Source organism: Pollicipes pollicipes, unplaced genomic scaffold, assembly GCF_011947565.3.
Source record: "Pollicipes pollicipes isolate AB1234 unplaced genomic scaffold, Ppol_2.1 Scaffold_5724;HRSCAF=6776_pilon_pilon_pilon, whole genome shotgun sequence".
Classification (NCBI taxonomy): Eukaryota; Metazoa; Arthropoda; class Thecostraca; order Pollicipedomorpha; family Pollicipedidae; genus Pollicipes; species Pollicipes pollicipes.
Window position 1 is genome coordinate 17,492,812 of NW_023596746.1, and position 23,491 is coordinate 17,516,302.

At 50.7% G+C, this 23,491-nt stretch overlaps 1 protein-coding gene across 1 annotated transcript; it reads right to left on the reverse strand.

The window, feature by feature from the left end:
• Positions 1-6,709: 6,709 nt before the first annotated feature.
• Positions 6,710-19,514, reverse strand: LOC119102747 (uncharacterized). The gene is made up of 2 exons (XM_037226205.1): positions 17,759-19,514; positions 6,710-6,716 (listed from the first exon to the last, which is right to left on the reverse strand). The coding sequence occupies exons 1-2, from the start codon at positions 19,270-19,272 to the stop codon at positions 6,710-6,712; spliced, it is 1,521 nt and encodes a 506-aa protein (XP_037082100.1). The 5' UTR covers positions 19,273-19,514.
• Positions 19,515-23,491: the final 3,977 nt, after the last annotated feature.

The following is a 23,491-nucleotide window of genomic DNA, read 5'->3' on the forward strand; positions in this document are numbered from 1 at the left end:
CGTTGGTGTCTTTCCAATGCGGGCTGTTCACGTTTCGTGAAGATATGACCGGGATTCTCTGCGAGTATCTCAAACACCAGGCCATCCACTGCGCTCATGAAGCTTCCAACCAGTCATTCGGGTCCAGAGTTATGTTCGGTGACATCGTGACTGAGTGTTGGTGTCCTCTGGCAAACCATGGTCGGCACGCCGTAAAGCTTTAATAATCTTGACACCGTGTGGTAACTGACCACTCGTGAACTCGATGGATAAACGCGAAAACATCGCGTTATGACCGGTGGAAAAGGCTCAAGTTTTGGTTGCAGGATGCCTACCTACATAGCCTTTTCCAATACGACTAAGGTCGCTACCGGAAGGCTAGGCCCACAACAAACCTCAGGACTGGTAAGATTAATAGAAGCGCTCTGTAATGCCACTGTACTACCGAAAAAAAACAATAAATATATCAGTGTCAATTATTTTTGAGTCCAGATCTATTAGTGATATCAATTATTTTTTGTCCCAAGTCGTTCTGTCTTCATACCAGCACCGCCTGGTGCTGCTACACTTCCTCCTTGCAGTCGCAACCACCGTCATCATGACGACCAACTACTGGTGCGAATAAAAGAAGGTTTGTGGTTGGCCCAGCGGGCACGGGCTATTGCCGGGAAAGTGCCTGGGCGAAATTTCAGCCGGTGCGTCACATGCATCATGTAATACTCCCACTCCCAAGGCCGTGTAATAAGGTACGATTATCCGGGGATTTTTCCGCCACTTTCCCTTCACTATTACGGTGACGTCACAAAGTCGCGGCCTGGCGTTACCGCGCCGCCTGCATTACCTTCGCATCTGCTACGCCGGTGCGCCTACTAACAAATGCATCTGGTGATCGCCACAGAGCACTTCAAGAAGTACTGTCAGGAAATATGAAGTGGGATTTTTTGCCACGCTGGGTGCACAACAGCGAACATAGGTCTAGGGACCGGGAACCGGTGTGTCATGACACTCCCACTTGCAACAAATGGGGGGGGGGGGGGGACAGAGAACACTTATATAGATGGTTCAGCTTAAATCTAGAGTTATGCAATATGCTAACCGGTCTGCAACAATCCAAACGCCTATCTGTAAATCAACCGTCTATGTCTCAGACAGACATACAAGCATGCAAGACAAAAAAGAAGGCACGACAGTGCTCACTTAAGCTCAATTGCGTATGGTCACGCAAGCACAACAATGTTCTTCACTTCGCGCTGTCCACCTATGTTGCACCTGTTTGGCTGCGCGCCCGGCAGCAGCCCGCTTAGCCCCAGCCTCATTAAGCCGTCGGAGGCGCAGATGGATACGCATCGTCACCAGCTTCCGAGCAAACCGCTTGTCCAGTGCAGAACTTTCTCAGCAGGAGCTTTGTGAGACGGTCGACGATACCAATGGCTCGGTCCATGCCTCGGCCCATCACTAGCTGGAGAGCGATCTCGAAAGTCACGCCAATGCTTGTCCAGACCGGCGACGCTAGCATCAAATCACCATGGCTTATCGTGTGTATCCAGCTGTCTGGCACACAGCTGGGTGGTACCTCTCGGGTCGACAGTCCCATACTTGGATCGAGGTGTTTGCATTTGACCGCCACGAAGCCAGCAACGAAGGCCAGCGCCCCATGCTCGACGTTGGCATCGTCCATCTCGCCGTCACAGCGGGGGCCACTTTCGGTTATCTTGCCGTCACTGCCATGGAGCTTGTCTTCGCCCGACTCGTTGACCCCGTGGGAACCTAAAGGCTCCGAAGGGGCCTTTAACTGGCCGGACGGACACAGTTTTCTTACAACAAAATTGGAAGCCTTTGGGCCTACAGACGACCAAGAAGAAGTGTTAGCAAAAGTGAAGAGTTCATGAACAGACCAAGTTAATTTTTTGCTGATTGGGAAAGTGATGCTTGGGGGAAATTTTGGAGCTCATTACGCTGTTTAGAGCCAGTGCGCTGTTGGTTTCCTGGCCCTGTATGTCCACTTGCCGGGCTGATCTGATCGCTAAGGAGCTTTCCTCGTTGCCCTTGATCTCTGATTTTTTTTGAAGAGCCCAATGGCTGTTGGGACGCTATCTGCCTCCATGCCTGAGCACCGTTGATCGATCAGGTTTTCCTCCACAGATTCTTCCCATTCGCCCGAAAGGGTCTTTACGCTTTTTCCAGGTCCCATATGCCAGGGTAAACTCAGTTGCGCAGGGGCTCTTCATTGAAGTATCGGGATGCTCCTTCTTGCTTGGAGGGCCTTGTATTATTGCTATGGCTTCTATAAGGTAAGGCGCGAAGGCGTCCGATGCTCAGGGGCCATCTACTTTGATCGAGGGCTCTCTCCCTTTGGTCTCGTTTGCGGAGGACCCTTCATTCCTATCGAGGCTCGTGTTGTTAACCCGCCTGCGCTCTCTTGATCGCACAGGGGCATTAATTCGTGGCCCTGGATAATTCCCCTTCGCTCGGAGGGCTTTGTGCTCTGGCCGGGGCTTTATAATGTCAGCCTGCCGAGGCACTAGCGGTCGTTCATGGGACCACCACGTTGGTCTTCGGTTGTTTTTGCCTGCTCTGCGTACCCTATACTTGTTGACGGGAGCTACCTTGTTGGCCTCCTGTGGCACCCATGATCGCTCAGGTTTCGTCCCTATCGGCCTTGGTGCCTTCGCCTCAGAGCAGTGGTCGAATATGCGCCGATGAATTCATATGTGCAATTGTCAGACGTGATTTTACATGCCGCCGACGTCGTATGTGTCATTTTCATTAGCTATTGAGTGTCTGACACTTGTTTTACCCGTGCGCCGCGTTCTTAACATATTTCGAATGTTAGGGTATGCTGTACTCCTTTATAACAGAGGAAAAATTCTGCACTAGTCATCACCCATCAACATTACATCGCTCAGCCAGCTAGCCGTAAAAAGATAAGCTAGAAATCAAATCCATACTTGGTTTCGATGGTTGTCAGCAGCTAACTCAAGTTGATTTTGCCTGTTGCTCCGAGACACTTAGCCTCAATATCACAGCATTTAGCAGGATCTGTAGGAAGTGAGCGAGGTTCTACATGTAGGCACGCGCACCTAGCCTTTTAAGGCCGTGCACAGCATGATGGGTTTCCGTATTTCTGAAAAAAATCAACAAGGAAATACATAAATGTATACATGCGTACCTATATGTGTATACATATGTTCTATATATATATATATATATATATATATATATATATATATATATGTATATGTGCGTGTTACATACAACTTGTCTCAAAATGCAATGACCGAAATGCAAGGACATTTTTTTGGAGAGGGCCCCAAACTCCAGGGGGTCCAACAACGTTGCGTGGCCCCCCTTGACGAAATCCTGGATCCATTTCCCTGGTCCCTGCCGTCAGCACGCGTAACGTCACGTATTCCAGCTGACAATCGTGCTGACGACAAATCGGACGGAACCATCGTCAGCCGTCGCGTGACGTGACAGACTATGTGACTTTGTGGTTACGTGACGTGGCGTGGGGCAAATACTGGGTCGTGATTGGTGCTGACAAGCGTGCTGACGACAGATTAGATGCGTCCATAATCATGCGATGGACGTACATTTAACATAGGCCGCGTCCCACCTGTAAGCACGTCTGTCAGTACAAGTCACAGCCCAGCATTCTCCCTACGCCACGTCAAGTGACCACAAGGTCACATGGTCTGCAACGTTACTCGTCGGTTGACTATGACGCAAGGATGTTTTGTGAGCCCGTCAGCATCTGGAGAAAGCACTGCCGGATTAAAAATCACTCTGACGAAGAGGCGGAAACTTGGGTAGCTCTTGCGTTGGCGCGACGTTTGGCGGGGTGAGGCGCTTCTCTCTACTTTTGAGCAAATGCAACGAAGGATAGATAAGACGCGCATTGAACTGCCAAGAGTAGCCATGAAAAGGCCAGTGACATTGGCTGCTGTTATGTTCGGTTAAGTTCCCCCCCCAAAATATACATCGTTTTAAATGAACGCTTAAAATGATAAGGGAATGACTTGAAATTAACTGCGAATCGAAAGAAGCACTTAACTTACGGATAGGATAGACGATGGCAATACCGGGGCTTAAGCCGCACTTCCAAACACCGCTGTGTGGGTAGTGTGTCATGGTCGGCGGTGGACTAGAGTTCGTCTGTGGTCTGAAGCAGTTAAAAGGCAAAGGAAAAGAGGGAAAGCGAAGTTAAAAAAATTATCCCCTCAGCCCACGCGTCGAACGCTCCGTTAGCATGCATGGCGTCAGGCATTTCAGCTGACAATCGTGATGATGACGGAACAAGAGTGACCATAGCAACGTGTTGCTGCTGCAGATTTACAAATTTTTGGTATCAAGTGCATTCAGAGATTAATGATGCGATATAGTAACCGATTCTACATTTCTGGCAACAAAAAAAAACCACGAGCGCACTGGCGACCGTGGCGACACAGCGAAGCAACAAATATATGCAGTAAATTAGTCAGAAGGCTGCCACTGAAACATGCGCTGCGGCGACAAGGTCGAGCGTTTGGTTTTAAAGTGCTTGACTTTGTGTATGTACGCAATTTCTTGCAGTTGCGTGGGGGTTGGGTGGTGTAAAAGGCATACAGATTTTCGAACTACAAGAAGGCGATTAACCGAAGGTTAGTAGGTTCTTTGGAGTATCTTTGCAACAAAAGTGCGAAGGCAAAGTGGTCAACACTTGCGACTGCACGCAATTTGATTTTAGTGTAGCGAGGGACTGTTACCTGAACGACGTAACTTCCTGATGGGATAGGTTGCTCTAGCCTATTATCTGGAAGTGTAATCTGTGTTTTTCATGATAAAGATCATTTAGAGATCAAATCATGACACCCCAAATCTGAGCAAAAAAAAGATGCAGTGATTGAAACCTATGAAAACCATGCATGCTCTTGCCTCTTATTGTGGGCAAGATCACGTAAGTGTGTATAATCGAGAGCGTTCTCAAATTTTCAGCATGTTTTCAGGAATGCTTTTATTTTTCCCCCACATACACAGACCAATGCATCGGGTAACACATTCCAGGCACTGTCACTTGTGCAAGTAACACAATCAAGGCTTCAAGGCATTCAGCTCCAGCAAAGTCCAAGGCTGTACGGCATGCGTGGATACATTACAAAATCCTGAAGGTCCGTCCAAGACCAATAACATTGGATGACTGCTTGAGTTGAAGCATACTTGTTACACCAAACATGATAGACATAGCTGCAGCATCACATGAAATCTCAGTACATGTATGGCATGAATGTCATGTTGCCAAGTTCATTTCAGACAAGTTTGCTTCTAAAAATTTATCATGCAAATGTCACAAAAAATCAGTGCAAATTAGCTTGGCCTTACTTCAGTCCATGCCAGCAAAAGGTTCAGGAATCTGTACCAGTGTCATAGAGGGGACTTTGTCATAGTGGATGAAGTTGTTTGCAGACTAGGACAAGTGTTGGACCAGCTGCTAAAACTGGTATGTTGGCAATCACACCAATGGGTGCAATGATTATGTTTATTGTTACATTAGGTGAGTTGAACATGGTAGTCAGCACATCACTGCAGGCCTTTAGCTCAGAAACAAGAAGTTTTTGGGCCTTAAGGGAGGCAGGGTTGTGAATTTGCACCAAGAAATCTTCAAAGCAGTTATTTTAGTTCACAACCCCTCATAAGTGTATAACAGTCCCTTAAACCCAGGCTGCCTAAGTAAGTGCAAATGCTTGTGTGCTTGCCTCATTAAATGATGGAGCATCTATATATGATATGTGTTTGGATTTTTTGTGATGCATTCAGCACCATTCATGAGATTCCATGGCCGACCCGGACTCTCGCTGCCGGCGTGCCTGGCAGGAACCTGGTGTGATGTGCTAACTACCAGTGGCGTTAAAATTCTGCTGTCCAGATTTCCATTGCGTTCGGAGCAGAACCGCATTCAGGGAAGGGGGGGGGGGGAAGGAGGCGCAGGGGCACGTGCCCCCCTTAGGTTCCGAGGGGAATGAATGAATGACTGCCGGTTTCCGGAGGCCAGCGACATCCAGCACGTGTGCGTTTCTTCGTTTAACTGAAAATACTGGCCCCCGGCGACCGGGCAATTGACCAATCGCATTTTGGTTGCGCGAAAATGTATAGTTGCAGCCGTTTAGGTATAGTTCATGTATGGACTGGACAGTGTGCATATTACGAATAAATGGGTGGTAAATGCAGGCAATGTGGCAGTGCACGTCACAATGTAAATTTCACCACGACTCTGGCCACAGTTTCGACGATAGCGTATTGGTGTTCGGCGTGGTTTTCCTAGATACCGACGTTCCCGGCTTGCCGGACGATTATCGGCGTAACCGTGCGTGGAAAAAAAGTCGTGTTGAGACCATGAATTGCACACGGTGCGTTGGTCGGCGTCCTGAAATTCGGTTCGCGCCTCCACGCTCTTTAGCTGCCGAGATATACAATTTGAAAATTCGTAAAAGCCGACCATGTTCATCTTGGCCACTTCCGTCCACGCGACGCGTGCAGCCGTGTGTCTGGCCCATGCGGTTCCCGGTTTAATTATCTACCGAAGCTGGTCGATTTCTTGTTCTCCTATCCTTGGTTGCCGCGTTGTGACCACAGTTTCGAACGGCTGCCCGTCGCCTTTGTGGTCAGCCACATTTTCGGGCCGCCTGTGCAAAAATAATGGGTTCAAAACGGTCCTTCCGACACGTGCCACGTCCAGACCTCGCACCGCAGCGGCTCACGATCTGCCAACGGAAAACCGCCTCGTGCGCTCGCGTGTCGGGTCCAAATTTCATCATTCAGCGACCCGCCGTTCGTCCCATGGACGGCGCAACGCAAAACGGGTCAGGCGAACAGACGCGCCCTCGGCGAATGGTACATAAACAGGCGCCCTCTTCGCTAGGCGACGGTTGAGACCGTTTTGAGGTGGGCCGAGTGCGGTGTACTTCCCTTAAAGCCCAATCCCCATCGATGACCCCAATCAATCTTGTGGCCACAACCTTTGAAAGTCTCCCTTTGCTCTGCCTACGTATATTCTTTTGAAGTTTGCGTGTAAACCAAACCATGCCATCGTGTTCTAATGTCGCATTACCGGCAGATTGTCACATTGCTCAATCTGTGAGGTAACCTGCAGAGGGCTGCAATACCTTGGCCACCGTGGCCCAACTCTTCCGCCCGCATGATTAATGATGGATAAAATGCCGCTGACCGTCGGCAATCACAGCACGTACGCTTTCGCACGGCTTACTTGAATTACTCGGTGGTGGCGATATGGCCATATGGCAACTTCTATGCAAATTGCTGTTTGAACAGAAAAGTATGCAGGAGGGCTTGAAGTGGATGGTAATTACAGTGAATGAATCCGTGCATCCGGTCATGTCAATTTCGGCAAGATCCTGGCTGTGGTCTCGAAGACGGCATGTTGCACTAGGCTTCATTTTGCCAAGCTCCGACATGCCCGGCTTGCACGATGATTTCTGGAGCAAAATGATTTCTGCATTTCGAGAAAGTAGTATTACTGATCGAATTGTATGCATCTGATGTAACATTGAAGTGAGAATGCAAAAAGGTGGGATGCTCACATTACGGTCTACATGGGCGTTGTATTGAATACCGACTCCGAATTATAATCAGGGACAAGCCAGCAAATAAATTTACGCTTGATATGGGGTGGTTTTGCACGCATTTAGTCCAAAGGTGCGGGGGCTGGGGGAATTTTCACATTAGGCCTTCTCTCGTGAAGAAAGGTATGGCTGCATGCCTGCTCATAGCTGCTAGCGTGCATTAGGACACTACCAAAAGGCAGAATACTTCCGTATGTCAGGGTTCACTTTTTCTACCTGACATGAAATGATGTGAATTTGACAATAGACTTATACTACTAGACTTATCTGATCGCTAGCTTCTGTCCCTGAAAGCAGCTGTGGAGGTAAGGTCACACATTGTCTTACAGTCATGATGTTCTTTTCTTCAGATAAGCATGCCCGCAGAAAGAAATCTCCTGATGATAATCGTAAGGAACTTCATTAAATCGCTGACACCAAAAAGGCGGACTGGCCAGCTCATGGGATCCGATTACTTCGGCAATAAATATTTTGAAGAACCGGCGGACCCATCCCGTGGCAAACGCCAGCCACGTCGATGGATAGAGCCCGTGGGTCAGAAGTTCGATCAGGAGATGCCAGCGGAGTGGGAGGCATGGCTGAGGAAGAGAAGGAAGCAGCCTCCATCGGACGAAGAGGTTGCTCGGAACAAAGCCATTATGGATTTGAAAAAGATTAATGCTGACAAGCTGGCAGAACAAAGAGGTGAAAAAATCGCGTCCAAAGCCCCTGAAGCATCGTCAGCGTTTCCTGTGTGGGATGAATACGAGACGGAACCTGGTCAAAAGAGAAGTAGTGACAAGATCAAGTAGCAGCCACGAAGATTTGCGCAGTGCTTTATTACGGTATTGTTGAGCAATGTTTGCATGGAAGCTAGAGACGATGAATGATCTGGGTATAATATTATTCAGTAACTTACGGTTGTTCAGTCGAGAAGTATAAAACGTTGGGTAAAGTGGGCACCAATGGTCATTATCTTTGCCGTCACGAGTGTTCTTGTGTACTTGTGTATGCTTATGTGAAGTCAAACCTATTCTTCAGCGTTTAATTCATGGCCTCACCTTTAAACTTCATCATCGACCAGAGCGTCTTGGTGCTGCTACGTTGGCCCGCATATCGTCTGTTTTCGACGCTCGATGATAATGTTGCACTCTTCATCGGGTATTCTAGATAATTGTGCAGACGTGTGCTTGAGCGTGTTGTCGACCACGCGGCGTTCCTCACAGCTTCGAAATAACGTGGCTGAATTTTGTGCGGCAATAAAATACACAAGCGATGGCCGTTTGTTCAGCTTTCCCAAGAGGCCGGCGCGATTTCTCTGCACCCCATAGGTTCTTGGTTGTGCTGCTGAACCGCGTCGTTTTGCAATAATGTGAAGCATTCCTTACGACCATGTGAATGCCGTTCGACGCTCTTGTCTCACTATGACTCAGTGGTGTCAATTTTTGTAAATGATTGGAGTGGCCGAGCCGAGGGCCCGACGACCCAACCCATTCCATAATTTTTTCGACGGGCTTAGCCCGCTGGTGTGGCGAGAGGCAGTTCGTACCGTAAATATTCGTATCATTAAAAAATAACCTTTGATTTAAGCTTCATAGCGGTTCTGCAGGGACTGTTCCAGAGGGAGGGAGGGGGGGGGGACTTGGAGGTACTGGAGGCACGTGCCCCTTCCACCTAAGGGCGCCGAAGCCACACTTATGGCAGCCATAGGCGGCGGCACGCATTTTTGGTTGTGGGGGATCTACATGTAGGGTATCATGTACCCCGTGGAGGCGGATGGCTCCTCAATGACCCAAAACGTCTACTGGTTCTTGGAATTCCTTCTCCACTGGCAAAACAATGTGGAAATGAACAAATAATCTTGGGAAGCTGTACAGCCTTATTTCCCGAATGGCATAGATGGGATGAGAAGGCGAGGCTGTGCACCAATGGGAAACAGCTGTAGATGTGGTTTCTGCAGCAGCGTCATAGCATACGGTAGCATAGCAATCGTGACGTTCATTGTTTCTCCAAAATGTGTTATGTGAATTAAGAGCAGACAATAACCTACATATCTATCATCACCCCCCTCCCTCCCCCTTACCAGGCTTGCTTCCCAGCAAAAGCTCGCCCCTTCCCGACTTTTTGAAACATTCTTACGCCCATACATAAGTGTGTCGCATATGTTACAGAACACACACGTTGGAAAAATAAGGCAAATGCAACTTCTTACTTTCATGGTGGCGATCGGAGCCAAATGAGATTTCTCCCGCAAGGTCGGCTACCCCAAATCGAAATTTTGCGATACTCAGAGGGACTTCAGAAGAGGAGATGGAGAACGTTATCCGCCCTTAACTCATAACACATTTTTGCACCATTAACATGTCATGGTAGGTATCCTAGATGTACATGTACAGCTGTTTTCCACTGGTGCACAATCTTGCGTAACCGGCTTAGCTTTGTTGTTTGGCAAGTAAGACCGCAGCTTCGTAAGGTTACTCGTACATTTCAACATGAGTTTTCCTGTGGAGGCGAAATTCCAGCGGGATAAGGCATTTTGTGGCATTGAGAGGCATCTGCCTCCACAGTGTAGATGCCTAAATGCGGCCGATACTACCGGAGCACAAGCTGGCAAGGATTTTGAAAGTGAATCAACGGCTCGTAGTGCGTTAGAGTTTTATACGACTTTTGTACGTTTCACCGTCTGCTTTCAAGATATAAGATTTACCCAGCATTTCAGGCGGGAACAAGTTTGGAAGCTCTAAATACTGACTGCCAAAAATAATGTGACACAGACCATGAATTCCCAGTTCCCCCTGTGAAAAAGCTAAGCCACAGAATGAAGGCCTTTCTTTCGGATATTCCTTACCTAAGCCCCGTTCCCGTCCGCAGCCTGCGGCCCGGCGGTCTCCCGTATCACTGGCTACGAAATGATCGGATGACTGCTTTGCTGCATGTTTATGGATCAGCATCACTAATTTTTGCATGCAAAGCATATGATGGACACCTACTAGACTATCAATTTTCCATTGATCTCTTGCACCTCACCACAGCAGAAAATAAGCCGTCAGGAAGCTGTTTGCCGTAGCCACGAATCCCCCCGTGAGGCACCGCCTTTCCGTGGTGGTGGTGGGGGGGGGGGGGGGGATTGTGTGCCCCAATGATCCTGCGAGCGGTTGGGGAGGCTTGTAAAGTGTCCCTTCCGGCCAAAGGGGAGGGGCCAGATGAAACGTGCCTCCCGCAAGGGCTCTGACTCGTTCACAGTAGGGATTAGCAACACCTCGGCCCCAGCTTTCCAGTCTTATCTGGGTCTCGCCGTACCCCATTGGATCCGCAGGTAGCGACGAAGGGATCATGGTCACTGAGGGAGTTGCCCTGCAGATGAGTCGTGGCAGCTTACTAACACGTGACTTTGGCCCGAATTTGTGATCCTGCGGATGCCTCGTGAAGTCTCCACACGAGGAAATCGGCTGGCCAGGCGTCATGTTTTCGTGACACTGGCTTGGAAGCAAGCAGGCCATTGATGTGTGTTGAGAGGGATCTGCTGGGTGCATTTTCTGCCTCCTAACACCATTAATCGGCCGTACCTCGGTTTGTTACCAGGGTGCCTGGTTAGCCCCTGCGAACCGAGGCACTGGCGCCCGCGGACTCGTGCCCGGCGGTTCTCGCAGCAGCTCTTTTGGCACACTGGTCTGCATATAGCGTGCTGGTAGCCCCGGCGGCTCCTCTATTAGAAGTGGACCGTCCCCGTGTTGGGCTCCATGGCTGGCGGGGAACCAGCGCGCCGAATATAAATGCATACTCATGGGCACTATATCATCAACCAAACCTCCAAGCTCCGACCGTCGTCCTGTGCCACTGTCCCAGTTTCTGGTCGTAAGATCCGCAAAGGTAGATGACCAAGGAAAAACAGTTCCGCTCCGACTGAACCCGTTTCAGCGCCAACAAGCATTTTCCAGGATCGGAACACCCAAGGATGTCCTTTCGTGTACGGATGGGGGCATATAAGTGCATTTAACAGACGAACACGAGATCCAGCGCATGCCCAAGACGACCACACTAATCTACAAAGTACGAGGACAGGGAGAGGTTAGGGTGTCCATGTCGGTGCACCCTCACCCCTCAAAGAACTACTCCAAGAGTGTGATTACTTGCCGGGACCTTCGCGGTGTGAGTGATGAGGATGCTGCTGAGGACTTGTGTGCGGAAGGGGTAACGGCGGTGAGGCGCATTAAGAAGAGAGAGAGAGAGAGAGAGAGAGAGAGAGAGAGAGAGAGAGAGAGAGAGAGAGAGAGAGAGAGAGAGAGAGAGAGAGAGAGAGAGAGAGAGAGAGAGAGAGAGAGAGAGAGAGAGAGAGAGAGAGAGAGAGAGAGAGAGAGAGAGAGAGAGAGAGAGAGAGAGAGAGAGAGAGAGAGAGAGAGAGAGAGAGAGAGAGAGAGAGAGAGAGAGAGAGAGAGAGAGAGAGAGAGAGAGAGAGAGAGAGAGAGAGAGAGAGAGAGAGAGAGAGAGGAGAGAGAGAGGAGAGAGAGAGAGAGAGAGAGAGAGAGAGAGAGAGAGAGAGGAGAGAGAGAGAGAGAGAGAGAGAGAGAGAGAGAGAGAGAGAGAGAGAGAGAGAGAGAGAGAGAGAGAGAGAGAGAGAGAGAGAGGAGAGAGAGAGAGAGAGAGAGGAGAGAGAGAGAGAGAGAGAGAGAGAGAGAGAGAGAGAGAGAGAGAGAGAGAGAGAGAGAGAGAGAGGAGAGGAGAGCTGACGGATACTAATTCGATTATTCTGACGTTTTGCTCTGCGATAGTGCTAGATAGTGTCCGCGTCGGATATCAGTCGGTCCCTGTTAGGGTCTATGTGCCCGATCCAGTCCGCCGGATATAGCTTAGTTGTTAACGAACCTTACCAACGGGCGGGGAGGGGGAGGAGCGCAGAGTTTACAAAAGCCTCCGTATGCTAAATGCCCCCCCCCCCCCACCCTCCCCGAAAGCGCCCGGATGCAGCTCACGTGACAATGGGGGGGGGGCATGGTTCTCCTCGTTTTATTGTTATTTTTGCCTTGTGACCAGAACAGAACCAGCAACCTGAAGCTACCCGGAGATCATTGGTCTGTATTCTGAAGTCTGCAGAACTGCAGAAATCAGGCGTTAGGCGATTGTATGGATTAAATCATCGGTATTTTTCAGGGGTCTACCTTTTGGTTCAGAGGACTTTTTCTAAAGCGATAGGAGACAAGCGCCTTGCCGTATTTTTCTGTGTTCTTTAAGAAATATTGAGGACGCTGGAACGCCGATCGCAGATCAAAGTGGGGTCCAAGGCTTCTATTGAAATGACTAACACATGGCCACCTTGAAATGTTCAGCATGCAGTCAGAATCGATTTTTTGCGAAAATTTACGTTATACGACTTTGAACACGCGCGCTCGCAAATCTTAGCAACAACCTCGACGTCTGGTGTTGCAGTCTCCATAGACCTTGCGAAGTCGGCCCGCAGCTGAAACTAGTCGGCGATGAACAGGCAGACGAAAACGATGACGCAGCTGGAAGAAGTACCTTTGAACGCTTTAAGACATCAGTTCGAAAGTGCAGAAAGAAGTCCAGGCTATATGTCTTTGTGCGAATTTCAGATTTATAATCAGGACAGAAACTGGCTGTTATTGCTATAAACTGTATATTATTTGTTTCGCTAGTCGATTCTGCAAAAGAATGAACGCTCTCCGACGCGCACGAGTTAGCCTTGTTCATTTTTTACCTCATTTCAATCCACTCAGTTCAACACTCTTGAGACCCCTTACATTGTTTGGGCAAGGGGGTCATGATAAGAACACCAGGGGGAACGTTATCGCTACCGGTCCATTGCTGAAGAGCCATTCCGTCCAATCGCGGAGTGCATTCCGGCTGCCATTATAGTGACACCGGTGAGGATGGGGGTGGGGGTGGGGGTGGGGGATCCCCTGGCAGATCCGAATCCCTTAGAGGGATGCACCATATCATGCTTTGCTCCATGAAATATCCTGAAGAAACTGTAAGCAGCCATGCGGCAGCCCCGAAGTCAGTTGCTCAGTGCATTAGCGAGGAACATTATTCACATAGATAAGAGAGCAGTAATAGCCTTATTCCTCGGAGAAAAAACCAGGCGAATGGGGATATGGTTGGGTTGATATTTCAGCCATGTGCCTTGATCGAAACAATAGCAGAATTGAATTCAAAATGGCCTACCGATGATCCTACTCGATATTTCTTTTTTTTTGAAACAACAAGGCACAGTTTTATAGGACACCAACATTCAGGGGATTAAACAAAGAACGATTGCCAGCCATTACCACAATACAGTGCCTACTAAGAATTAGCATACGCTAACATGCGTGTACATGCAAACGAATTCAAGCAAACAGACATCACGCATCACGCTTCATTCAAACATGCAAGTAAGTTGAAGTACGCAGGCATTACGCATCGCCAATCAATTATACATGCATGCGATTTCAATTGAACAGGCATCGCACATCACGCGTCAGGCATCATTTACACATGCAAACGATTTAAAGCTAGCACGCATCTCACATAAAAGCACATATCACGTTCGCATAATCGATAATGATGTTGAATGTGGTGTCCTGACTGTTGAAATTTGTTGGCGGCTTTTTATAACAAAACATTCACTGATTTTGCTGTCTGGGTGGTCCTGGGCTCAGTAGATGACTTTCAGCTCTAAAAGCTGCGTACGGTTCATACGTCCCTCGATTTCAGCCTGAGCGTGTTTTACCAAAAAATGGCCACCGAAAGGAGTGTTCCCTGTTTTGTTTTTAACGTCTCGCAGGTGTTCATTATAACTTAAACGAATAGGACGCAAGGGCTCTCCGAGATAGACTATGTCCCTCCCATGTTTTTAAACAGTCCACACTTGGTTTCGTAAACCACGTTTTTTTGCGTGTAAGTCTCTTGAAACCCATAACTGCATAAATGACATCTATTGTCAACCGGGCACCGAGGCTTCGAGATGGAAAATTTCACCAAAGACATTTTTTGCTTTTTGTCATTCTTCCAAGCTATGCGTACGCGCAGTTTTGATTTTTTACAATGTGTTTGATTTTCCAAAGCAAATGCTTATCTATATAAGGCAGCGTTAAGAATCCGTCTTCCGATAGGACGCGTTCCCGCCTCAAAAGGACTTGTACTACCCATCCCCCCACGCGCTCTTGACTTTTTTACTTCTTCCAACATTCTACCTAAAAGTCGCGGAGAATATCCATCGCCCAACAGCAAAGCCCATATTTTGTTTATGCTCTTCCTTTCCTTTTCGCTACTTGATGAGTTGTTTAGAGCCCCATGGAATGCGTTACAAATTTTGCTGTGCTTAGTGGAAGTTGGATGCGCAGATTCGCACTGCAAAATGATACCGGAGTTGGTGGGCTTGATGAAGAGCTCCGTTTCTAACGTTACGCGGTTGTTCCTCCGCTCCACCGTTACTAGCGTACCCAAATATGGGGCTCCCTTTCCGCCCCCTGTATGCTCCATCGTAAATGCTAGATTTGGATAATGGTTGCTCATGAACTGTAAAAACTCTTCAAGTGCACGCTGTCCGTGCGCCCATACCCCAGCATAATCATCGGTGTATCTGGCTAAGAGAGTTGGTTTTAATGGGCTGGCGGCCAGAGCATTCGTTTCAAATTGGTCCGCAAATATTATCGACAGAGGAGAAGCGCACTACTTTTGTGTCTGGGTGTTAAATCTTTGAAAGTTTTGTCAGAGAGTCTTCCGCTAACTGCCAGAAAGTCTTCCGCTAACTGCTCTTTAGTGCTCTTTTTTAGCCTCTTCCTGACGGACTGGGTTCCTATTCAGTTTTTCATAGGTGTTGCTGTCGTTAAGTATGGCCCTAGCCTTAGTAACGTAAGTTAGCCTATCTAAGATTACAAAACCCTTACACTTATCGCTCTGTTTAACTATGATTTCATCATTTTTACTAAGGTCCCTGATAAAGATCCGCTGATCTGCAATGACATTAAGTTTGCATACTTTATGGCTTTTGAACGTGTGCAATGCGTTACCCTCCAATTTCTATAGCCTATCTACTTCGTCACTGCAAGGTTCCGGAAAGTTGTTACCAATATCTAGCAATCTAAACGATGGATTGGGACACGATCTCGTTGAGGCTGATCTTCGTTGCGATCTTCTGCGTCTGCCCCACCGAGGCCACAACGTGCGTTCGCCGATTCTGATGGTGCTGCTGCGTCGTCTATCGACGCTGATCAATCTTGGCCCGATGCAGTTGCAGTTCTAGTTGTGTTGCTGCCATTTCGCAGTCTGCAGTCTTTCCACTGTTTGTCGTATGCAAAACACTCAACTCCTTTTCTACTCGGGATGAAATGTCCTTAGATGCTGACTGCGCTTGCGCAAAGTTCGGACCTTTGGCTAAAAGCTTAAGTCCTGCGGTATTTATCTACGGACGATAAATTCTTCACTCTCTTTTTACGCGTTTGACTGTCAACCAGTGCTCCGTATCAAACTTTTGTACAGGCCAAACTGTTGGGCCTGTACAGGCCGTATTGGGACCTCCGCAGGTAATAATGGGTCTCCTTCAGGTCAGAATGGGCCCTCCGCAGGCTCATAAGTCCTTTTGGTTAGGATGGATCCTACATAGGCCAGAGCGAGCCCACGACAGACCAGAGTGAACTTTTACACGCCTACATAAACCCATTACAGTGTAGGATCGGCTCTGAACATGCCAGAGTGTACCCTCCAAAGACCCCTTAAGTTGGGACATTTACTTTTTCGGTGAAGAACCGTTCTGCCGCCGATGCGTCTTTGAACTTGGTTATTGTATCACTTGTCTTTCCCAAAATACACTCAGTGCCCCTCTTAAGTACCAGAACATACTCCCCTGACTAATGCGCTATGAGAGAAAACTGAGTACGCCAGGCAAAACATCATGCAGTGGATCGTCATGTCCAGTGATCAGCCCGCCTGGCGCGAGCATTTCGCCGTGACCCGCGCGGTCTCCACCAAACAGAGGCAGGCCGGCATAGGCAGTAGCCTGCACCCTTGCTCCAGAGAGGAATGTGCTGCGCGCCCGCCTTCACAGACCACAGGCCGTAATATCCGGGTGGGAGTTTATTATGATGATGTCACGGTTGATAACGAGACTGTGTGAGAGATGAATGACAGTGACACACATTGGGCGCTGCCGTTTAGCAATATGTGGCAGCGCATAACTCCGGGATATGGATATGCGGATGAACTGTACATGGCACCCACCCATTCTTAGCCTAAGGTTCACTGTGCAGATGCCAGCAGAGGACAATTATTTGATAGCCTACTGTCATGCAGGATAATATTCCTCACCAGCATGCGAAATACTTCACGAGGTTTGTGCACGCGGACAGACCGAACCCATAGCTTCAGCACGGCGGACAAGCCGGTTTTTACACTAGACCATGGTTTCTACCACTGCTCCTCGTACATAGCGCAATGTTAATGACAAGAAATCTCCCGAACAGGGCATGTGCTACATGAATTCTGGTTCCAACAAAAAACCAACAAAACAAAACGGCCAGGTTGAACCATCAAGGTAAGAGATCACCACATCAATACAAAGCATTAATTTACGGAAACTGCGCTCTCCACTGCCGCTCCCTCCTCGTCGTATCATATACGCCGGGGCCGGACGACACTCGGACGTCCTGACGCGGCGAGCGATCGCTGCACCCCGCGCCTGGGCTCTTGTACTGTGCGGCGTGACCGGGCGCCTACTTCAGTCGGCCACCGGCGCCTGCTCAACCGCCGCCGGCGCCGACTCGGCCCCAGCCGGCGCCGCCGCGCCCTGCTGGCCGTCGTTCTGCATCACGATTTCGATCTGCTTGCCCTCGAGCGTGTCGCCGGACGCAGAGACCAGCTGCTGCACGGCCTCCAGCAGCGTCTGCATGGCCTCCTCCGACTGCAGGATGTCGCCGCCGCCGCCGCTCGTCTGCAGGATGATGGTGCGCGAGCCGCTGGCCGTGCTCGTCGTCACTTCGATGTTCTTAGTATCGTCACCGGCGGCAGCGGCGACGGCGGCAGGGACCTGCGGCGGCTCGGGCCGCGGCGGCGGCGCCGGCGGCACTGCCGGCCGCACCACCCGGATGGCTGGCGAAACCGTCTTCATCATCTGCGGCCCGCCGGCGGCTGCGGCCGGCGTCCGGCCGCTGGTAACCGGCAGCGGCCGGGCGGCGGGCCGCACTACGCGCGTTGTGGTCACCACCCTCGGTGTCAGGCGCGCGCCGCTGCCGCCGCCGCCTGGTCGGTTGATCAGCACCTGGCGCACGATCGGTTGACGTTGGCCAGCGCCGCGGCCGGCCGCCAGCGCGCCGCCGCCGCCGCCCGGTACGCGCGCTGCCACGATCTTCTGACCGGCACCCAGTTTGACCGCCTGCAGCACCTGCTTGCCGGCCACCATGCGCGGCCGCGTCAGCAGCACCGTCTTGGGGCCGCCGCCGGCGCCAGCCCCCACGGTGGTCACCGGCTTGCCGATGGTGACGACGCGCGGCTGCGACGGCGGCACGGTGCGCGTCGATATGAGTGGGTCCGGATGCCGCTTGACGGGCGTGCCAGCGCCCGAGAGCACGACCACAGGCGCGCTGGCCGGCGGCTCCAGCGACGTCTGCTCCTCCAGTCCGGCGGCGCCGCACTGCAGCGACGTGTTCTCGTTGGTGAGCGCCAGGTCCGTCATCCCCAGAATGGCGGCCGCGTCCTCCTCCAGCGGCGGGAAGTCGATCTGCTCCTGCGAGTCGTCCTTGTCGTGGGCACGCTCGTCTGAAGCGCGCTGCTCGTCGGACGCATGGCCGGCGGCGCCGATCACCACGTCCTGGCCCTCGACGGCGTCGGGCACGGCCGTCTCCTGGAGCCGGTGCGCCGGCTCCCCGCCCGGGTCCGCGTCCTCGGCGGCGCCGCCGGCTACCAGGTGCATGGAGTCGTGGGGGATCTCCTCGGTCTCGATGCTCTCCAGACCGCCAGCCAGCTGCAGCTCCTCGCTCATGCCGCGCTCCAGCACGCCGCCCGTGTGCGAGTCATCGTCGTCGTCGTCGATGTAGGCCTGCAGCGGCGTGGGGCCGTAGCGACCGCGCGGCGGCGCCACCGGCTCCGGCTCGGGCTCCACGTCCTCGGGGAAGGCCGGCAGCGGCTCCCCCGTTGGGTGAATGAACTTGACGTGGTTCACGTAGTACTCGAACTTGCCAAAGCGGAAGTCGCACACCTTGCAGGCGAACAGCGCCGGCCGCTTATGCTGCTCCATGTGCGCCTTCAGACCCTTGCGGTCGCTAAACTCTTTGCCGTCCTTGACGCATTTGAACGGCTTCTCCTGCTGGTGCAGTATCTTGACGTGGCGGAACACGTCCGAGCGGCGCGTGAACGCCGCCGAACAGATCTCGCACTTGAACGGCCGCATGCCCGTATGCGTCAACATGTGCTGCCTGATGTTGGTCACCTTCAGCTGGCGGTGGCATACCTTGCAGGGCCGGCGCGGCACGCTGTCCACCGGAAGCGGCACCTCCATCGGGTCAAGCTCCATCGTGATCAGGTCGTCCTCGTCAATGACCTCGCCAGCCACCATCACCTGGCCGACTGGGCCGCTGTCCGCGACCAACCCCTCGTCCAGCAACGGCTCGCTCGCGAGCAGGTCGGCCGCCGGCTGCTCGGCCGAGCGCGACTGGACGCGCTGGCGCTTACGCGGCGGCGACGCGACGGCCGGCGCCGGCCGGTGCATGCCGTGGTCCAGTTCGATTGACTCCGTCAACACGTCGATGACCAACTGAGGCGCCTTCTCTGGCGATTCGCGCGCCGCCGCTCGCGCCTCCTCGGCCGCCTGCCGCTCGAGCTTCTCGGCGATGGTGGGCGGCGAGCGGGCCGGCGGCTTTTCGGCAGGCTTGGCCGGCGAGCGCGGGATCTTCAGCGGGGCGCTTGGCACCGCCGGTGGCGACGGCAGCGGCGGCGCTGGCGGCGCCGGCACCGCCGGCTTCTCCGGCGAGGCCGGCTTCTCAGGCCGCGCCGCCGAACCGCTGCTGACGGTGCGGCGGCGCCCCAGCGGCTGCGGAGGAGAGTCGCGGAACCGCGCCGGCAGCTGTCGCTTGCGACTGGAGCGGCCGGCGTCGGCCGTCGCCATCATATCGTCACCGCTCTCGTCGCCCTCGGTGCTGGACTCGGCCGACGCCGAGCTCTCGGCCAGGCGCCGCTTGGGCACCGGTGATCGCTCCTCCTCTTCCTCATCTTCTTCATCTTCCTCGTCGTCCTCCTCGTCGTCGTCGTCGTCCGGTTCAGGGGAGGATGGTGCGGCGGGTGGCCGGCCGCGGCCGGCGGGGGAACCGGCGCGACCTCGGCCGCGCGGTCTGCCCGGCGGCCGGCCACGCCCGCCGCCCGACACGGTGCGCGAGATGAGGGCCACCCCCCGGCCTCTGCGTCCCGGCGCGCCGCGCACTGGCCGGCCGGCCCCAGCCGCCCGGGACGGGCTCGCGGCCGCCGCCTGGCCGCCCCGAGCCGTGGAGGGCGTGGCGCCGCGGCCCCGGCCCCGGCCCCTGCCACGCCCCCGTCCCCGGCCCCGGGCCGTGCCCCGTCCGCGCTCGGCCGGGCCTGACGAACGCGTGATCTTCTTGTCCACTATGCGGGTCTTCATATCGGCTCAGCTCGGCACAGAGGGCTGAACCAAATGCGTCTTCAGATGCCTGAAATAAAAGGGTGTCCTTAGACAACAACAGACATTGCTTTGTGATTTTGCTATCCAGTGCTTCCAAGTGTGCCTAAGATGCATGCAGTTACTGCTGACATCATACAAAATGAACCTTGTTAGTTTTCATTTACATGACCATGCCTGCACAGAAATACAGGTGACATGCATGTGCCCCATGGCAGCAAACACTGCACTGCCACGCAAAATTACATTCCTGTCACATTGATGCGTGACAGACATGCGTGCGTGATGCGTGACATGTTCAACCGGAATGAAGTATGCAAAATGCCCCCCACGCGGAATATCGCTATACAGTGCGACTCTTGGTACTTATCAGCCCCCATCAAAACAATCAGGTTCCACGAGTGAACCCAAAAGGGTACAAAAGTACTGACACCCATCTCATGATGATGGAATACACCATAATTTTTGTTGTGCTGTAATTTCTTAGTTGATATTTTAGAATATTTGCGTGAAAACTAACGCCAATTGCAAACTTTGGAACCACATGAAATTTGACGATTACCAATACCCAAGGTCAGATTTACAACTAACCACATGGCATTTGACCATTCCTAAGACCTGAGGTCAGATTCACAACTGAAGGGTCCAGATGTCCAACCTTCAGCTGATTGTGAAGATTTGCCTTTAAAAGGACTCAAATAGTGTGCACAACATTTCTCTTACAAAATAAACTAAAGCCAAAGCCAGTTCAGTTTTTAATCTTGGGGAAACAATGCCACAGCAAATGTTGTGCCCTCTGACACACAAAAAGGCTTAAACACCAAAATTGGATAACATCACAGCTGTGTAATGTGCTCTTGGGGTCCCCCCCCCTCCTGCATTTCCAATGAACTCTACCCACTGCCACAAACTCCCATGCTATTGTAGCCTCCATGGTCTAGGGAAATGATTCCAGATTCAATTTATTCACACTATGTGCAAGCCCCTGTGGTAACATTGTTCGATCAGATGATAAAGAAACCTCAGCTGGCAACTGGCCAAAGAGGTAGCCTGGCCCAATGGCCATATCATAGCATGAAACCAACTGTTGTGCTGCCTGGCAAAGCCATAGAAAAATGATGACTGAAGTCTGATAAAATGACAAATTCCCCCTCCCCCCCCCCCCAAGGAAAGCATCTGTCAGAGCCCAGAAACAAATATATTGTGGGGTCTGCAGAAACAAAGAGACAATTGTTAACCATCAGGGGATATGACCCACCAGGTATGGCTTTTTTAAGGATACCTCTCTGGCATCTCATGCAATCACACCAAAAATTTTAGTGACATATGGGAAATCCATGTGCATACTGGGGACCACAAACATGTCCCTAGCATTTCTAGTTTTGGATTGAGAGAACTTGAAGACCATTGTACAGCCACCACAGGCTGGTATGGGCAGCAGCAAGGAGAGACTATTCCGCCAAATGCGTGTGGTGGGCCAACATTCCTAAATCAACAGGGCTACACATTAAAAACATATGCCAAAAACACACAAACCTACATACCTTTGTACTCCAAATTGAACAGGCAATATAGTTGTTTGCATTTTGTGTCACAACAGGACATGGTTGACACATGCCAAGAGACAAGACATATGAACATGTTAAGCTGAAAACTAAATTTTTTTCAAAATCTGACATCTGACCTGGCATAATTGGGTCCATTATTAATCCAGGCAGATAAAACTTATCACCAATCATGAAGTTGCTAAATCATGGCTGAGCCAAGTTCAGTAGCATTTCTCATTCTTCTTAGTTTGGAAATGGCAGGGTGGGGCCAAATCAACCCTCAAATCAGCCTGTACTATGGTTTGGTTAATTTTTTATTAGAGCCCTTTCATCCTGATATGATCATCTCAGGGTTATGGGACAAAGAAAAATGGTTAATGATGGCACAGACTTGCGTGCACCTGGGGGGGGGGGGGGGGGGGGTCCAGCCAACAAGCCTTAACCCCTGCATGTGTGTGAATACCCAGTTCGGTCAGGTCCCCCTTCCCATGGGGCTCTGGTCCACTCATGGCTGATGCATGCAGCTGCTACCAACAAGCAGGGTGTGATGAGGCTGCAAGATGAAGCAAGATAGATGGTAAGAGGGCTGGATCTGTTCAGTCTGTGTTATGAAATAGTGAGCCAGGAAACACGTAAAGAATGTGGACAATGACAAAATAGAGCATTATACTGATCTTCTTATCATCAATCATCATGTAATCACATAATCATCATGCTACCAGCAGGTTGTTATCAATTCTGTTATCAACACAAGTTTCTGGTTATCAACACAAGTTATCATTTGCACCTTGTGTGATATCTAGCTAGGGGATGATACAAAAATCATTATGTTGAAATGCCTAGGTGAGTGAAGTATAGGTGATCATACTTTGGCATGACAATCTATAGCTTCTCAAGTAGGGTGGGTCCCATGTCAGGTCACTTCCCTGCAATTTCTGAATGGTATCAAACTTTTTGCTTTGCAAATAACACACAGCACAGTTCAATGGACTCACACACACTTTTAACATCAAGTGTGTTACTAGTGTAACAGCATCTCTGATGTCTGGGGGACATGTATTGAAGGGCTCAAATTAAAATTGGTGGATCTGAACTGAGAATGACATTAGTATGCAAGCACATGAAAAACATGTGTACTGGAGGCAAGATTCAATCTTAGCAGGCCACTTTGGATCAACCATTGGTCCCTTCAATGGTCAGTGACCAATTGCAGTTGTTTTCTTAAAAGTAGTCACAGAACACTTTTTAGTAATTCACTTTTTTGATATTATAACAAGCATGTTTTTATCTATAGATTAAGTTCTCATGTAAAAATCTGATCCCTAATTTGGTATCCACAACATTATGATGATTAGGGATTAACTACAGATGGATGAGTCATCCATCTATTTCTACTCTCCATCTAAAAAGAGGTACAACCTTAATTTGTCATGCAGAAGAGACTCAATTTCTTGTTGGTTTAATACTGGTTGCCCAGGAGCACTGACCACTTTGTGGCACTCAGCCAGGCAACAAAATACTTGCAAAAAGTGAAACTAATACTGATGGTTAACAATGACAGCAGATGCAAATGACTGGCCAGGAAAATACAGCAAAGCTTTGGCAAATATGATGCAAATAAGTTAATTAAAATGCATTTACTCTGTAGGGTATCCTTACTGTCATACATTATCATTCAAAATTTTCTCATACTCTGCTGTTGCACAGACTGGCTGATGCATGTTTAAATTTCTATTCATCTGGCCCTAACC

Excerpts from the sequence above, each read along its gene's own strand:
- LOC119102747 (XM_037226205.1), bottom strand. The coding sequence starts at position 19,272 with ATGCACCGGCCGGCGCCGGCCGTCGCGTCGCCGCCGCGTAAGCGCCAG.